This window comes from Pogona vitticeps, chromosome 4, assembly GCF_051106095.1.
Source record: "Pogona vitticeps strain Pit_001003342236 chromosome 4, PviZW2.1, whole genome shotgun sequence".
In the NCBI taxonomy this organism is placed as follows: domain Eukaryota; kingdom Metazoa; phylum Chordata; class Lepidosauria; order Squamata; family Agamidae; genus Pogona; species Pogona vitticeps.
The window spans coordinates 132,537,909-132,556,631 of record NC_135786.1 but is presented as its reverse complement, the minus strand read 5'-3'; the positions used below and the strand labels follow the sequence as shown (position 1 = coordinate 132,556,631).

Below are 18,723 nucleotides of genomic sequence, written 5' to 3'. Positions count from 1 at the left end.
AAGTGTTTGCAAGAGCCCTGTCAACACAAATCTTGTATGCTTGACATTCACATTGTAATGTTGATATTCATTTTACTTTGACACTGAATAACTTCAAATGCATGTATTTGTGATCTAGAATGGCAGTAAAACATCTGGATACTTCTGTTGTAATTCATATTGCTTAGAAATCCACCAAGCATAGTTGTACTCAAAAGGAGTAGCAAGCTATAGAATGGTACAAGTCTGTGCATATGCTAGAGTGCAAAACTCCAGTGACAGGACAGGTCACCAACATTGAAATTGAGAATGTCTCCTTTTTTTTCAACACAAAGGATTGTTTTCAATAAAGTTTTCATCATTCACATTTTCTGTTTAATGTACTGCCTTTAGGCATGTGACTATAGATTCTAGATACTCTGCAGAACATATGTATAATGTAGCATTTGTAATCTGGTGTGCTCCTCTCAACAAGACTCACTAGATGTTGCAGAAATGCATCTTTGATTTCAGTATTGGATGTCTACAGCAATTGTTCTGTACTGTGTTACATAGCAGTCTCCCTACTGTACAGTTTCTGGTATTTTTAGTGAGTAAAGTTTGTCTTAAGCATTTTACTCATCCCAACATAAATTATTTTATGTAAGTGTTTTTCTAGATTTCTCCAAGATTCCAGTTTCTACTGGAAAAAAATTGCTGTTTGAAATAGTCTGTTCCCCCACAATTCTTCTCAGACCTTGTGTCTCCATTAAAGTTCCTTTTCAGTCACTTCCTTACAATAAATCACCTGCAGGTTTCCAAGCAATTATCTATACAGGAAGGCAAAAAAAAAAATCTTCACACTTAACAGGAAATGTCTATTGGATTTGCTTTGCAACTTCCTACCTTGATCGGTCAGAGGTTATAGGTGGTGTTTCTTTCTGATTCACTTCTGACAGCATTTTAATCAACATCTGCTAATGATACTCATTGCTCTGTGCAATGCTGCAAAATTATGGCAGCAGTGTCTTTCAATAATACATAATCCTTCACTGCATTTTGATGATCCAGTGGTGATGGTAATGGTAGATCATGAAAAATCTTTGTAAAATTATTATCTTTTTAACCCCCTTCCCTTTCTTCCTTTTCATACAAATTGTAAGGCAATTTTTTCAAAGCTTTGAATTTTGTCAGTAGAATGTGAGAGCTTAGTCTTGACAGATCAGAGGAGTATCTTTGTAGTGTTATAATTATGACCTTGTTGTTTTAACATGTGGATCCCGTGTTAGCATTAGAAAACTGTATGCCATCCTTTCATTTGTGAGATGGGTGCTGTATTCAGGAGATTTTTGATGCACAGGAAGAGTATACGGGGCACTATACAGGATGGATGGATGGATGAAAAGTGTAGTCTGTGTTGTTCACTAATGCTGTAGTAAAACTACTGCTATAAAAACTAAGTAGGAACAAAAATGTGTTCATGTGGTACTGATCGCACACTATTGCCTAAAGAAGTGAAACACAGTTGTATGTTGACCTGAAGATGACTACTTGTCATGAGTTCCTCTTTGTATCAGCCCAAATTTAGTATCAGCTGAAATTGAGGGTTAAATCAGTTATCGTAATTCTGTCTAAGAGCTTCTGTTCTCATTTCTTTTTAGCTCTTCTTCAGCCAGTTATATTTAAGGGACTGAGCTGATATCAGTATTTGAGGTAATGTGTCATACCCCTCTCTCATGCATTGTTGTCAAAATTGCTTTTTCCTGTCCCTTGACTGTTTTATGTAATGGTCTTTTTAAATAACCACAGGAATATATGTCTTTTCTAATCATTTTATCTTATTTCATATCTTCTTCTTCCACTGCCACCAACCTTTAGCTGTCCCATGCGTGTATCTGTCCTTAGGCCCTTATAACACTCTCCACATAGCCAACCCTCAGGTATTAAAATCTGCACTACTCAGCTTGAATATAATAAGATTTTATTAAAATAGCAGTATGAAAAGAACATTGTTTGTTCCTAGGCTATATGTTTATTCAGCACAATTCGTCACTCCCTCAGAACATAGTGTTGGGAGACTCCTGTTCAATACTGTGGCTGTTGGCCTGTGGGTTCTGTTTTATCCCCATCCTATTTAACATCCTATTCTGTGTGAAAGCACTGAGGGAGAGTGTCCAAAGTTTTGGGGTTCAGTATCACCAGTACACTGATGGCACTCATCTCTCTCTCTCCTTTCCATTTAAATCCAAGGAAGCTATTTCAGTTCTAGTTCAGTTTCTGGTGACTAGTGGACTGGATGAGGGTGAATAAATTGACGTTCAGTCCAGACAAGACAGAGGTGTTCCTGGTCAGTTGAAAAGCAGATAAAGGGATAGGGTTGCAGTCATGCTGGATGGGGTTACACTTCCTTTGAAAACACAGATCTGCAGCTTGGGTGTACTCCTGGATTCATCGCTGCGCCTGGATGCCCAAGTTTCACCAGTGGCCAGGAGTGCTTTTCCACAGTTAAAATTAATGCGTAAGCTGTGCCCTTTCCTGGAGAGGTCTAATCTGGCCACAGTGACACATGCTTTAATTATATCCCAGTTGAATTACTGTAACACACTCTTATATGTGGTTGTCTTTTGAAAGTATTTGGAAATTTCAGCAGGTCTAAAATGCTGCAGCTAAATTTGGGCTGGTTACAGGGATCACATAATGCCCCCGTTACAGCAGCTCCACTGGCTGCTGATCTGGTTCTGGGTGCAATTCAAAGTACCGGTTTCAACCTATAAAATCCTAAACAGCACAAGATTGTGTCTCCCTTTGTGAGCCTGCCAGGGTGTTAAGACAATTAGAGGAGGCTTTTCTCTCTGTCCCACCACCTTCAAAGGTGCATATAGTGGGGACACGGGAGAGGGCCTTCTCTCTCATTGCACCCAGACTCTGGAACTCCCTCCCACAGGTGTCCAGGCTGGTCCCCAGTGTTGCTGTCCTTACACAAGCAAGCGAAGACCTTTCACTTCATTCAGGCTTTCCCTTAATGAGTGACTGTTTGGGACTTTTAAATAGACTGTGTTCCTTATTGCTTTAAATCTGGTTTTGATGTTGATTTTGTTTAGTATTTATTTATTTGTATGCCACCTTTCGCCCTGTAGGGGACCCAAGGCAGTTCAGAGCAGATAAAACAATAGATTTAAAAGCAATATATAAATATATATAAAAATAGTGGTTTTGATTCCCCCACCCACCCATGGAGCTTGCTCTCCCCAGCCAGTCCATGGCCCCAAAAAGGTTGGGGATCGCTGATTTAGATAACCTACAGCTTAAAAGCCTGCTTGAAAAGGAAGATCTTTGCCTGACAAAAGAAGAACAAGATGGATAGGACCAACCTGGCTTCTTGGGGCAGTACATTCTAAAGCTTGGGAGCAATCACTGGAATACTTTCTCATGTCCTCAACTAGCAAGCTTGGGAAGTTGTTGGAACCGAGAAAAGAGTCTCCCAGGAATATCTTAAAAGCTGAGAAGATTCATATATGGGGTGATATGATCCATCAAGTTGCCTAAATCCAAGCCATATAGGGCTTTATAGGTAATAACCAGCTCTTTGATTTGGGCCTGAAAAGGAACTGGCAGCCAGTGAAGCTGTTGTAATAAGGGAGTTGCATACTCTTTGTAACCAGTGCCAGTCAGCAGTCTGACTGCTGCATTTTGTACCAGCTGATATTTCTTCAAAGGCAGCCCCACACAGAGCATGTTGCAGTAATCAAAATGAGATGTAATTAAGGCATGTGTCACCATGACCAAATTAAATCTTTACATGATATGAAAATTAAGTTTATTTGTAGTAACAATTATTGTTCTATACTAGTTTTTCTAACTGTGATGATTCAAAATCTGTTTTGCTTCCAGAGTCTCAGGCTCTCAGCTGTTTCTATTGATAAAGAATGATGATTGCTTATCTCAAATGGAGTCAAGTCCCAGCCAAGCTATACTGCCCTTCCTTTAGCTTCAGCCACATGAAATACTGGTGAAGCTACAGAGAACTCAGACCTAGATTCCTTGAGGCTCTCATAGTAAATTCCCAAACTGAGCTATCAGTAAAGTATCTTCACTCTGTAGGTGAGATCTTGTGTAACACTTCATCCAACTGAGAAACATGGTTCTTTTCTCTCCTTCATTTCTTATTTTGAAAACTTTGAGAGCTGTGTAATGGTACCTCTTCATTTAGTACATCTTCAGTTGATCCAGTTCCTAAGGATTCCAGGCTAAATTAATCCCCATACATCTTTATTAACCATTCAAGCCACTTGGCTTTGTGAAAATGCCATTTTCGAGTGAGGCATAGCATAAGATTTTGACTAATAAACAGGATCTATGATTTGTATTCATTTATTTGATAACTTTGTAGTAACTTTGTCCACAAGATTTGTAGACATCTTGGATATGCGAAAATACTGAATGACACTATTAAATACCTTGATATTTTTTTAAGTCAAATGATCTATTGCTATCTTATTTTTTAGGCTTGGAATAACACATGAGTTGTGTGGTGAAGATACATATAGTACCTTGCTTCAACAGTGTTGTCAGCTGGAACAGGACATGGGGCAAGTTGCTGAAGCATGGCTTGAATGCCAGAAAAGAATAGATGATTATGTTGCTGAAGAGGTAAGGGGATGTCTTATTAGGAGTTAATTGAAGCAAAGTATGTATATTGTACATGTAAAAACAATAAATGTTTAGATGCATGTATATCTGTGTGTATATATTTTGGATCTCTGCTTTGTATAAATTGCCTTCAGCAAATGGCAGCCTTGTGGGCAGAAAAGAGATAGTCAGCTGACTCCAGGAGGTGGGATGATTTGATGGTGCCACTTCTGAATTCTTACCATTGTAGTTGTGTATCCTAAGAAACTATAACTTAAATTTAGGAAATGGTAATAAAAGCACCAATAATAGTGCCTTATTCTGTGTGGCTAGTTATATAGTTGCTAACTAGCTGCTAACCTAGTAAAATTATTCTTAACACTTAATTAACTTACTAGGAACTGATCTTTCTGATGTGTATCCCAACACTGAGCAAAATTCTGTTGGCATAACTTTGTGCAGCATAACTCAAATTGGGCTCCAGAAACATTCTATTTAAAGCAATTAAAAGACCCTTATGTTAGGAAAGTGTGAGGGCAAGAGGAGAAGGGGATGACAGAGGATGAGATGGTTGGACAGTGTCATTGAAGCTACCAACATGAATTTGACCCAACTCCAGGAGGCAGTGAAAGACAGGAGGGCCTGGCGTGCTCTTGTCCATGGGGTCACAGAGAGTCGGACACGACTAAACGACTAAACAATAACAAAAAAAAGCAATTAAACTTCTGGGATATTCATTGTGGATAGAGTGGTAGACTAGAACTCAGGAGACCTCTTCCACTCAGCCATGGAAGCTCACCTTTGGGGGGAGTGCATAAAAACACTCCTTTAATATCTGATTTCCCTTGAAAAGCCCTATTGAAAAAGTCAGTTCTTACTTGATGTTACATGACAAAATGACAACTAAAACTTCCTAACCCTCTCCTTTTACATTCTGAAGCACCCTAGAGCTCCCTTTTACCATGTGGAAGCCTTTGGGAGCCATGCAGTGTGGGGTGGGGAACATTTAATAGTGTTTTTTTTTTAAAAAAAAAATCACTGTCAGATTGCCATCAGTAGTGCTGTGCCTGTAATGGACTGTTTGTTTTGTATAGGTGTGATCAGTCTAATATACTTTTTTAGTATACTTTTAAAAAACCTGTTAGGTATTTTGTTTTGTTTTCAGAAACAATCCTGTAGGTTCTGCTAAAGGAAAGTATTATATTTTTTAAATAAAAAATAAATAAATATTTCTTTTAAATAATATAGGTTTACTTCACCTTTTCCGCATGAAAGTTCAGTGTGATGCACAAAGGAATTCCCAATTAGACATGGGATATTCGTATTCGTATAACTGGGGATACAAATATGAATATTGGCACCGCAGGTCCCTGGAACCCTCATGTCTACACCCAATGAAAAATCATATTCTGCTTTTACATCAGCATGACTCAGTCATTGTTAATCTCATCAGCGAATTAACAAAAATTAAGCATTAAGTATACACACTTGATGTAGGGCAACGAGCATATCAAGAAATGACTGCACTAACTTCATAACTTAAAGCAATTTGCTGTCAAGATTTATGCTGATTGCAATATTCTGGTGATCATAACTAATAGGGTTGGGGCCAGTGTATAGTAAAATCACAGATCACACAATCTCATGAATGGGTATGCTCAAAAGATAACTGTGTAGTATAATGGGTCATGTGATACACTGCCACTTGGAAGTCATGAAACTCCCTGAGTTACTCTTTCTCAAGTTTATCTGCTTTACAGGATCATGAAGAAAAAAGCTAAATGTGATATCTTGAACTAACTGGAAAAAAGGCAGGATATAAATGTAACAAATAATAATAACAGAACAAAGATAAAAAGGTTATGATATGAATTCATGCTTTTAAAAGTCTTTCTACCTAGTAACATTTTAACACTGCTGTGTTAGACCAGTAGAAAAGGTACAGAATAGGTGTCCCTGGGAAAGTGTTACAAAGCCTGCATGGGTGACTGGAAAAGTAGTTGTGATTCTTACTACTCTGCTGTCAAATTAGACTGTTGCAGCTGCATCTTGATGCAATTATGTACTTCCTGCTTTCCTTCTTTTCTAGTAAATTGGTTTGTGAATAAGGTTTAATGAAATAAGATAGATAACTGGTACAGTGGTTTCATTGGGTTTGTCTGTTTTTATAAAAGCATACTCTGAGGTATTCTCCTTTCATGCAGATCTTGGTTGGAAAAATCTAGAGCAGGGGTCTCAAACTCAATTTACCTGGGGGCCACTGGAGGCAGAGTCTGGGTGAGGCTGGGCCACATCAGATTTTCCACAAGAAAAGCTTTGTTAAAAAATTCCAGTCTTCTCAAATCTCTTTATTTTTAACACAAAATAAGATGAAAAATAAATAACAATTTAAGAATTAATAAGAAAATGAATAAATAAATCAGTAATTAATAATAATGATGATAATGATAATAATAATTCTCTAGTGAGCAACTATATGTGGTTTCTTCAGTCTTCTATATCTGCTGTATTCAGATTCAAATGTCTGCATTAACAGTTCTTTAACCTTTAATTTTCTAACCATGAATTGTCCTGAATATGAATGGAATATTGAAGAACATGAATTCTCTTGCCTACTCCTTGCTGCTAGAGACATGGAAGTGCTTCCTCTTGCCTAACTGAGCCCCATTTGGCTTGAGGGAGGAAGCAGTTGAGACCCTCAGTATGATTTGAAGATGATCATCAGTCAGTCTGGACCTGTACTTGGACTTATTGAAGTTCAAGGTGGAGAAGAGCTTTTCGCACAAGTTGTGCTCCTAAAAAGGCACATTGTCCACTTGAACATTTGGGAAAGCTCAGGGAAGCTGGGGGTTAATTCTTTCAAAAATTGCCCAAGCTTGTCTGCTTTTCCACTCACCTCCCTGAACTTTGCTTTGAATTCAGAGTTGCACTGCAGGTCTATGAGCTCCATTTGAAGCACAGGAGGAGCATCTTGCACATCAAAAGAGAAGGGGTCCACAAAAATTTGAAATGTGGCTCTGTGCATCCAGAAGGGGGTTTGGCAGCACTGGGGCTTCTGCTTTTAGGTCTCTCCCCCCCCCCCCCCGCTCTTCGCGGGTCACCTGGCAAGGCCGCTGATTTTTATGCTTCTTTATATGAATTTACATTAGATTTCAAATACTGTTTTTAAGACTGGTCTAATCTATGTTCTTACATTTAGCCTGTCTACAAAGCAATAAAGTATGTATGTGTGTAATGAGAAAATGGCCAAGCAGGCTCTGGATGCACACAAATACACTTTTCTGTATAGAGTACTTTGCCATTGAATACATTTGTAGTAGTTACTACATAAAATTTTGTCTTAATGTGTATGTGTTTGAAATGGTGAGCTTGGTGTCTAGTAAAAAACAAAGGAACTTCAAAAATGGAAAATCGGTGTAATTTTTTCTTCTTTCCCACTTTACCTAACCTCCTTAAATCCTGTAGCCTGATGTTAGAGGTGAATATCCTCAGACCTTAACTCCTGACTAATAAGATCAAGATAGGCTTGAAGAAAGATGAGTGAATATACTACTGGATTTTGCTTAGTCACACACACGAGACCACTAATAACTGTTCTGTGAATCAAAACATTAAATAGCATTTAATCAGTGAATTTGTATTTTGTCCTAGGCAATGAAAACAAAGCAGCATTTTCTGAAAGAAGACTGGGAGGTTTTTAAACAGAGGCATTTCATAGAACAGGTAAAGCTATGTACTCAAGTCACATGCAGCTCAGCCCTGAGCATGTTTTATCAGAAGAAAGTTACACTGTCCAGTGATCAGACATTATTGTTATTTTTTCCCAATTGAGTGTGCGTACTCTGTGTGCTACACAATCAACAAATGCTGGAATAATATTTCCTTTCACACTTTTTTATTATTTAGAATAAACTGAAAATTGACAGGATGTATTAATTCCTGTACTGCTAAGTTAATTTATACCTGCTTTGTTAAAAAAAATCTACAAGTTATTATCTACATATCTTTTCAATCATCCTGCATTTGCTGAGAAAGAAAAGTCTCCTCATTTAAAATAGAATATAAATGCTGGTTATTAGCTTGCTAGCAGGCAACTAAAGTGTCTTCTATGAGTGGAGTAATAGGGAATCTGGAATAGAATGATCTATCCCTCCACTAGCTTGCTTATTTATCTGTGAGAACATATAGTTTATAGAATTCTTGTTTCCCAGCGTCTATCTGGCAAGTTGCTAATTACACATCTTTATTAAGTAGTATATGAATTAAGTACAATGAGCTTTATGAGCCCAATCACATTGCTCAAGATTCTTTAACTTAGTATGATTCTCTCCAGATATCTCAGTAGTGCTAATAGTTCAGATCAGTTGGACTAAAACCCAATCTTCCACTAATACCCAAATAAAGGTATTTAAGGTTCTCTAAAGGAATTGAACCTGGGATCTTCTGTCTGTGAAGATAAAAATCTACCGTTTTGTTATGGATCATCACATAGTGGATGACAAAGGAGAATTTGTAAAATTCTGGCTTCTACCAAGAAATAGCAAAATTAAAGGAGTAATGGTAACTTGAAGAGGTAAAATAGAAAATAATGTCAAAAAGGGACAATGGGAAGTCTTTAGAGCGGTGTTTCCAAACCTTGGGTCCCCAAATATTCTTGGGGGCCCAAGGTTTGGACTCCCAGAAATCCTGGCTTGCACAATTAGTGGTGAAGGGGTCTGGGAGTTTTAGCACAGAACATCTGGGGACTCATGGTTGGGAACCACTGCTTTTGTGGGAAAATATAGAAAGCCGGTGAAGAAGTTCTGCATATGAACAATGAGTATTAAAATTGTTTTGGCACTGGAGTTTTAAATAAAAATGAGAGAGCTGAAATGTATTTTGGGAACGCCAAGGGGAAGAAGCTGGCAGTACTTAATGTAGGGTGTGAACCAAGTTTAGCCGGTGTATACAGCTAAGTAGAGTTTAGCAATGTACTACACTGAGAAGTGTCATGATGTAGCAATAATAGAAGTGAGAAGAAAGAGAGGGAGGGATTAGAGATAAAGCCAAGGCTGCACATCTGTTTAACAGGATAGTTGGTTGTGTTGTCAGTAGATATAAAAAGAGCAATCAAGGAAAAAAGATATGACAAATGAACAATTCAACCTCACATCTGTTTTTAGCATGTGCACATATACTGTGCGTTATTTTTATAAGAAATTTGAATGTGGTTAGCAAGAAGCACCTGAACTATTAAAAGCACACTGAAATGTGTTTGAAGTATTGCAAAAATGAGTGACAGCAAAAGGAGCAAGAAGTTCCTGGACCAGCAGCAACATCCATAAGCAAATGCTAAGTTTGAATTGACGATGAGACATTCTACTGAACGAGACTTTCTGGTGAATATATTAAAGTCAGGAGGTCACATGACTAGAAAGAGTAGCATGCAGGTGGTGGTGGAAGCACAGCTTGGAAGTAAAATAACAGTGACATATTACTCTTTGGGAATAATAAGGAGTGAATTATTGACAGTTTTCAAAATAAATGGTAATGTGTTTTTTTTGAAAAATTAATAAAATTTGTTATAACTAATATACTTTTTATGGGATCTTTTGCTATTTTAAAATACATTTTGGTAAACAAATGCAACTAAAAATAGTTAGTAATGCGCAAAGTGAGTAAGTAATGTGCAAACTAAGATCATGGCTACTGGCCCCAACACCTCCTGGCAAATAGAAGGGGAAGATATGGAAGCAGTGACAGATTTTATTTTCTTGGGCTCCATGATGACTGCAGATGATGACAGCAGCCATAAAATTAAAAGACACTTGCTTCTTGGGAGGAAAGCGATGACAGCATCTTAAAAAGCAGAGACATCACCTTGCCAACAAAGGTCTGCATAGTCAAAGTTATGGTTTTTCCAGTAGCAGTGTATGGAGTTGACAGCTGGACCATAAAGAAGGTGGACCACCGAAGAATTGATGCTTTTGAATTGTGGTGCTGTAGGAGCCCCTTGAGAGTCCCCTGGACTGCAAGAGGATCAGTTCTATCCATTCAGAAGGAAATCAACCCTGAGTGCTCACTGGAAGGATAGATCCTGAAGCTTTGGCCATCTCATGAGAAGACAAGACTCCCTGGAAAAGACCCTGATGTTGGGAAAGAGTGTGAAGTCAAGAGGAGAAAGGGACGACAGAGGATGAGATGGTTGGACAGTGTCATCGAAGCTACCAACATGAATTTAACCAAACTCTGGGAGACAGTGGAAGACAGGAGGGCCTGGGATGTTCTGGTGCATGAGGTCACAAAGAGTCAGACATGACTTAACAACTAAACAACAACAACAAATGCAGAAAGGTGTATAACATGTCACATTGGCCATATGTGGCTCTCTAGGGGCATTTTTGCAACTTTCTCAGCACCCTCACATCTTTCAATTTATATATGTGTGTGTGTGTTTGTGTGTATGCATGTATGTGGTTATGTGTGTGTGTGTGTGTGTGTGTGTGTGTATATAGATGTTTTATATATATATAATTGTATTAATATACAATTAATATATATAAATACATGAAATTTTTATATATAAATTGTATATTAATTCAATTTATATATATTTATACACACACACACACATATATGTATGTATGTGTGTGTGTGTGTGTGTGTATATATATATGTGTATATATATTACATCTTGATATATATAAAAGATGTAATATATATATAAATTGTATTAATATATATAGAGCCCTCCATCACCTCTGAGTCTCCTTATTTGTGTTTAAAAATCTGTTTTGCCATTAGAGGACATAAGAGAAGGTTTCAATTAAGGCCTATTTTTGTGTTAACCCTTAATAAAAATCCATTGTAGCAGTGTTTACAAAAAATAAATACGTAGATTTGTCTCTTTGACCACAGGCTTCCCCTTTAACCCTTCCCTCTTGGGTGTGTAGCCTTTGGGTAAATGTGAAAAATGGTTCCTTGACTTTGCTGAGATTACTCACTCAAGATGTCTCAAGTGGAAAGGTGATGCAAACATTCTACTTTAATATGAGAAACAATTCCCTAACATTTTTTTATAAATTAACATGCAGGCTCTTAGAGAAAGCCAGGGAATTTCCTCATATCCTGCATGAAGAGAGGAAGGGGGAACCAATACTTTCCCTTGAACTAACATTGGCTATTCATTTCTCTTTAGTCAAAGTTCATGTCTGCTGTACCGGCTTGGAGCAGAAGTACTGAATTAAGTGGCAATCCCCATATAAAATGAGCCAAACTGGAGATTAAGTTTAGGTACATTAGGATCCCTGCATCCATGGGGTATTCCAAGGCCCCACGCGGATGCTGAAAAATGCAGAATGTTATTTTAATAGCAAAAGCTATACCTATCTTAGTCTCTGGATTCATCTGGTCACCAGTTCTGATAATGACATTGTGGAAATCAATGTTTTAGCGAATGATATACAGTACTTAGCATGGTCTTTGGTTCCCCCTAGTGTCATGTTTTGGTAATTTCATCATTAAAATACATATTTTGGGGGGATTTTCTTTTAATATTTTTAGTATTTTCAGACTGTCGATGAGTGAATCGGTGGATACTGATCCTGAAGATAAGGGAGTCTTACTATAATGCACTGAAGGAAACAGTTGAAACTAGATCATGGTGTCATCTAATACAGTGGTTCTTAACCTTTGTTACTCAGATGCTTTTGAACTGCAACTCCCAGAAACCCCAGTCAGCACAGCTGGTGGTGGAGGCTTCTGGGAGTTGCAGTCCAAAACTCCTGAGTAACCCAAGGTTAAGAACCAGTGATCTAATACAGTATTTGCAGAAAGATGCAGTCTTCATTGTAATGCAGTTCCTTTTTACAGTTTGATAATTAATTGCAAGACTATTTTTATTATTTGCAAGAATATTGTATTATTTGGAAAGAATCTGATAGTCAGAAATAAAGACTGTGTTTTCTATATATGCAGTTCTACAACCTAAACTTTTAATATGTAGAATTTATTCTCAATAGTTTATGCTGCCCTGATTTTAGGTCTAGAATAGGACTTAAGAACTACAAGAATCCATCAACTGACCTTACTGAACAAACATATATATATACACACACACACACTTGGTCTGATGCTGTCAATACCTTGCTTAAGAGTTTTCTCTTAGGCTGTCCTGCTTATCTATTGTAATGTTAATTCCCAGCTTTCTGGACCAGCCCCAACCCATCTCTTGCAAGGCACAATCATAGTGCTTTCCTGAGAATTGAAAGGTGAAGGTACATCATAGGTTTTAAGGCCCACTGGAAAGTTTTGTCCATCTAAAAATGCATCTATTTCCAACCCGTTTTTAAAAGTAATAATTTTGAGTGTTATTCAGTTCAGAGTGGGGTAAACATCTGTGACCTTGAAGGTGTTTTTGACTTGCCACTCCCATTATCCTAAGGCCAACATAACCAGTAGTGAGGGATTATGGGACTTTCAGATGGATGTGGAGAGGCGCCATTTGCCCACATCTAGAATAAGAAATGTGAATTTCATGAAACAATTTTGTAGCCATAAAAGCTATGGAACCCTCAAAAGAATACTTGACACATACATCAAACATGCAATGTTTTCTATAGAAATGGTCTAGTAATATTTCATCAAGCCTCAACTAGATTATTGTTCTATTCCAGTACCTTTTCTTTTGCATCAAAATGGTACATGGTTGAAGCACATGCTCTTTTGTGTGGACGTATGTCTGAGTATGAAATCTTTAGACTGAGAATCCTCCTTCAATCACACATCTTTCCAGTGTCTTATGTAAGGTTAGGGTTAAGTGTGGTCTACCCAGAAATGCTTATTTGTATTCTATACCATTTTGTATGGAAATGTTTCCTAAGTCAGTAGAGGAAATAGATGCAGTAAATACTTTACCGTGTAACATGCAGATTGTTCTGGGCGTTGTGGACTTTTTAAGGTATCCTTGTTGACCATCCCAGTTCATTTAGTCACTTAGTTGTTGTATATGTTTCATGACAATAGGACAGGAGAGTCTGGATTCTCTGTAATGAAAAGGGGAAATAATTTTACCTGTGATGTAAAGATCTTGCACATTTCACAAGTTCATTTCAACATGCCATATACTGTATTTACTGTTACCATTACTGCAAGGATTTCTCTCATCCATATCATTGCCCTCCCCTTCCCCTTCAGTGTCAACTCTAAGAGGAAAGGTCTCAGTGAGGGCAGAATATGCTGTTATTCAGACCAATAGGAAGCTGGATGGTGGAGGAATCCACACTAGGTCTTATGTTTAATTTCATTGTGCAGCCATTTGTAAATCTTTGTACTGAGTTTTGCAATTGATATCTTATTACTAATTCAAACAGAGTACAGTAAATCACAATAATTTTCACATTACTCCTGTGCAATCTCCAGGACTTCCCTGCTGAGAACATGTTCAGTACAAACACTATCTTTTACATCTTCTCATCTTATTTTGCCTATGAAATAACAGAACTGCCTTGGAATATAAGGTGTGGAGGGGGGCTGCCAGTATCTGCATTCAGTAGAAGTGATTGCAGGGATTTCCTCCCCTTTTTTTCCCTTCCCCCTGTGGGGTATAACTGTTTGGGAGAGGGGAGACAGACTGTCCTTTCCCACAACAAATCAAAGTAAAAAGCAAACAAATACCAAATACATGGTTCTTATCATTATGTAATGCATTGCTTTTTCCTACCCCCCCATGATGAAATTTGAAAGAACATAATGCACTAGCCCAGTTTCAGGGAAATGGGACCAAACAATCAACTGTAGCTTTTCTGGCTACTTTCACTCCAGAAATTAAAATGACACCTTAACCTGGGAATCTTACAAGTTGAGTTTTCATGATAAGATTCTTACATATACTTTGCTGAGGTATCCCCCTTTTTATCCATAGAGCTAAAAAAAAAACCCCTCTGGATGCTATACTGCAGCTCTTCCTATTTATAGTAATTGGCTAAGGAGCAAATTCTGTTGAAATATACTTAGAATCATAGAATCACAGAGTTGGAAGAGACCACAGGGGCCATCAGGTCCAACCCCTGCCATGCAGGAACTCCATCAAAGCACTCCCGACAGATGGCTTAGAATTAGAAACTAGAATAATGAAGAATATTGAAGAATGCAATTTCTATTTGTGCATTTGTCATGCCTGTTAACTTTTATTAGTTTAAATCCTGTAGTAAGTCACAACTAGATTAAGGCCATTGAATCAGTTGGGTTTTGGTGATTCAACTCTTCTGTAAATTCCATTGATTCAATGGGCTCCTTTTAATTTCAACTTTCTACTGAATTTCAGCCATTGTGTCACTTTCATGAAACACTAGTGTTTTTAAAAAACAATACAAAGGTAGTGCCACATTTACTTTAAGTGTCTCTGGGTGTTTTTGGATTCACTGTCAATGATAGCTTTTATATTTTTGTTGTTTTTGCCATATGTAGTGCCAATTTAAGTCTCATTTCAGGCGTATATCTTTTTCTATCTCTTTGTAGCCAGTGACAGGACATTTTTAAAGCCCTTTTCATTTCTTCCAGGGATGGCTTCAGCTTTGGATGTGACAAAATGAGGTAGAATAATGACATCTAGTAATTGAAAGAGAGGCTGGAATGATAAGAAATCCAACTGTTTAGTGAGATATGTTGTTGCAGTACAGTGGAATGTATTTTCCAACATCACTTTCATCCCTTTAGGAATTTTCCTCTTCATCTCCTATAATAATTTTTTTCATTAAATAATTTTATCACTTTCACACATGATGTATGTAATATAATCTGTTCACATTTGCTGTTAGAAAGTTCAGTATTCTTCTCTTTTTACTGTAAGTTGGGGTGTGGGTATAGAGATGAGACTAGAGAGTGGTTTATATAAAGCCACCTAGTGAGTTCAGTGCAAATTCCAATCAGGGACTTCCCATTTCACAAACCAGTCTGTTATTTGCAGCAATACTTTAGTTCTCATTGATGCATCTAAATTTCTATGTGAAACATGAGCTGTCTTGGGGTATAATGGTGTCATCCTGCTATCACTCATCCCCAGAAGAAGCCATTGACTGAAATGAACATTCCATGCTATCTTCGAAAAGCTACGCGATCTTTTATGAATTTTATCTGGACTTGTTAATAGAAATCCCTAATACTCCATGGTACATCATTCATCTCATGCCTACACTTTGATAGATGGTGAAGTAGCTTTGCCTTGTTCAGCATCAGTTTATTCAGTTGATATATTGCAACTTTCATAAGAGATTCACAGCTTTCATAAGAAATTCAAAAATAGTTGCCTAATGTGACTTAGAGTTCTCCAACAAAATGACACAAACTACAGTAATTGTTGAATCAATTTTACATGACTTTCTAAGTGCCTTAATAGAACTGACTTGTCATTTTTGTTTATGAAACACTCAGTAGGAAGTAAGAGTTAATAAGAATGAGCATTCATGCTATGTCATTTTTTTCTTTCAAATTAAACACAAGTTAATTATCCACTTCAGTTTTATTTGAATTTAGATAGTATTCATACATTTTGAAATAAAGCTATACCTTTTTCTGTGGTATAGTAGGTTATATTATACAACTACTGAAGCAGGTGGAATGTACAACAAGCTGTTGCAATTTCACCTCTTCATAATTTTAAGTTCTCTGTTTCATTCAAACTCCTTTTTGACTTCAGGATTTCTTTCTTCTACCAGCAATCTAAACATTTGCATGGATTTCATAATTTTGCAAAATTTAGGGTACTTCTACACCCATGGTTAAATTTCATCTTGTACATTATCATCTTGTCTATGAATAGCACTACATTGACTGTGTAAGGTCCCATATTTATAGCACTGAAACTATAAATTGTGTATGCTATTAGTATACACAGTAGGACCGGCCATAAAATGTTCATCTGTGGAAGGCTGAAGGTTCCAGCTGCTCTGTTCCATTGCTCTTCCTCTTAGTCATCACTCCATAGGTGGTGAGGCTATTCCTTTAATAAATTTCTCCCTTTTTTGGGTGGTGGTGGTTGTGGTGCTTTGCTCCACTGAGCTTGCTAGTAATCTCACTTTTCCAGGTTGGTGTTTTGGCTACATATTACTTGCAGTGCAGTATTAGTGAGAATGATAGTAAAGAGTCTTATGGCACCTTTAAATCCAACAAATTTATTTTATTTGTTAGCACATATTTCTATGGGTTAAAATATACTTCCTCAGATTTGTTTCTTAATAGTTACTTACTCCCCTGACAGTTCTCACCATTTTCATCATCATTCAGAGAGAAAGATTGGTTGCAAATTTTGCATTCTTTTCAAAACTGATATGAACAAGAGGTTCCTTGTGCAGACTGCCACCAGAGACAGATAAAATCAAAACAAAATAAAAAACAAAACACAAAGTTGTGGTAGCATCTTAAATACTAACTTTAACATTCTAATGTAGACATTTGTGGATTAATCCACTTCATCAGACATATTAGTCAGGTGTTCTTTGGTGCAGTCAGTCTCTTCCCTTCATCATCTCTATGTTCTTTGACGTTGACAACTGTCATTGAAAATAAAAAGCCTGAGCTAGTTAGATACAGATACAGGCAGTTTCTAATGACATGGCATGAACCTACCCTCATCTAGTTGTAGTAGAGTTAGCAAATGCTGTAAAGTCAGCCTTCTCACAGCATCAGCATTAGTTCTACTGGAGAGAAATCAACAGGCCTGAGTTCTTATGTCTGTTACATTGTAAAGATGCTGTAACGGAATTCAGCTTTTGATGGTGCGTGTAGTTCAGATCTCAAAAACACTCTTTTGCACAGTTTTTCTAATGTGAAAATAAATTTGAAAATCTCATAAATCACTAGACATATATGCTCAAGTCTCATGGTGCTCCTTGAAAATTCATTGAAGATATGTAAGAAATTTATGTAAGCCGGACAGTACTACCCTATATCTCCAACTGAACACCTTCTTCAGTTGCCTTGCAGAACTCTTCATATCCCACCAGAATCTCCTGCAGCACTGAAGAATGTTCACTCAGTACATTTGATGTATCAAGAAAAGCTGCCAGTTCTCTGAAGACCACATCAGGTATGGGGTCTGCACTCTTCAGATGCACTTTTCAGAATGCACAATTTTAGACTGAAAGATTTGACGTAGCTTGGTTGAACTTCAGCCTTGAAATAAAATTGTTCCATTGATCCTACAAACAGCACTACAGATTCAGTACATGGTGTAGAGTGTGCTCTGAAGTTACTTGGGTGTGAAATTCTGCAAGCATATAAAATCCTTGGGCTTGTGTTTCTTGTATGTTTTGTAGTTGCAAAGTTGTCGTGAATGTGCGACTATAACAGGTCTGATTGCATGTAGCTGCAATTGATGTGTTATGAATTTGTTATTACTATTGCTGGAGAAATGAGTTTCTATTATCAAAATAATTCATTTGGTTCGGTATCTCCGGAAGATAGGTGAAAGAGCATTTTAATAGTCTTGTGCTTCCTTTTGCTTTAAAGCAAACTTGGAATGCATGACACATCTATACACAGGTGGGCTGGAAAGCTTCCTTGTTATTTTAATCATACTGAACTTAGCAAGGACTCTAATATGCTGTCTCGGAGCACTTCAACCATGTACCTTAAGACAAGTGAAAGACCTTTTATGTGAAAATTGTACTTGATTAGGTGGTCACTGCAAAATATTTCAGACTTCATATTCATATGCTATTTTCTACAGCTACTGGTTTCAGCCATGTACCTTTAGACATAAACAGAAAGTTCTGTAGGAACTTTGAAAAAAATCTTGTCATAACTTTCTATGGTAAATTGCCATTAACCAGTCCATGCTTGCTGATTGTCTCACTTCTGTGTGTATTTATAGTTTTCTCAGTAGTTTTGCTCTGCCTATTGGTGTTTATAATCTCATGCTAATGTGACAGTTTGCTAGGAAAGAGGTCTACTAAGACAGTGATTAACTTATTTTGTATATTGCCCTTCCTTTTCCTGCAGTTTTCTGATATAGCCATGTACTAACTGCAGACTACCAAGTCAGGAATCTATTATGCATGTAAATGTCTTAGTAAGGTACTCCTATCTGATATGTCTGCAATTTCCAAGTTTGGCAGATTGGCCTAATGGCTCCTGCTAAGACAGGTATTATTAAGTGAA

General features: G+C 37.3%; 1 protein-coding gene across 28 annotated transcripts in view; it reads left to right on the top strand.

Moving 5' to 3' along the window:
- FAM193A (family with sequence similarity 193 member A) overlaps nt 1-18,723 on the top strand; it is a 95,460-nt gene that overhangs the window by 9,582 nt on the left and 67,155 nt on the right. For 16 of the 28 annotated variants that reach the window (XM_078392537.1, XM_078392535.1, XM_078392534.1 and 13 more), the window contains exons 2-3: nt 4,464-4,608; nt 8,239-8,310. In XM_078392537.1, the coding sequence (XP_078248663.1) occupies nt 4,543-4,608; nt 8,239-8,310 (138 nt within the window). In that variant the 5' untranslated portion in view covers nt 4,464-4,542. Of the gene's footprint in view, nt 1-1,619; nt 1,672-4,463; nt 4,609-8,238; nt 8,311-17,536; nt 17,651-18,723 lie in introns of those variants that run through there. The other 12 variants (XM_078392550.1, XM_078392547.1, XM_078392543.1 and 9 more) reach the window with 2 other exon arrangements.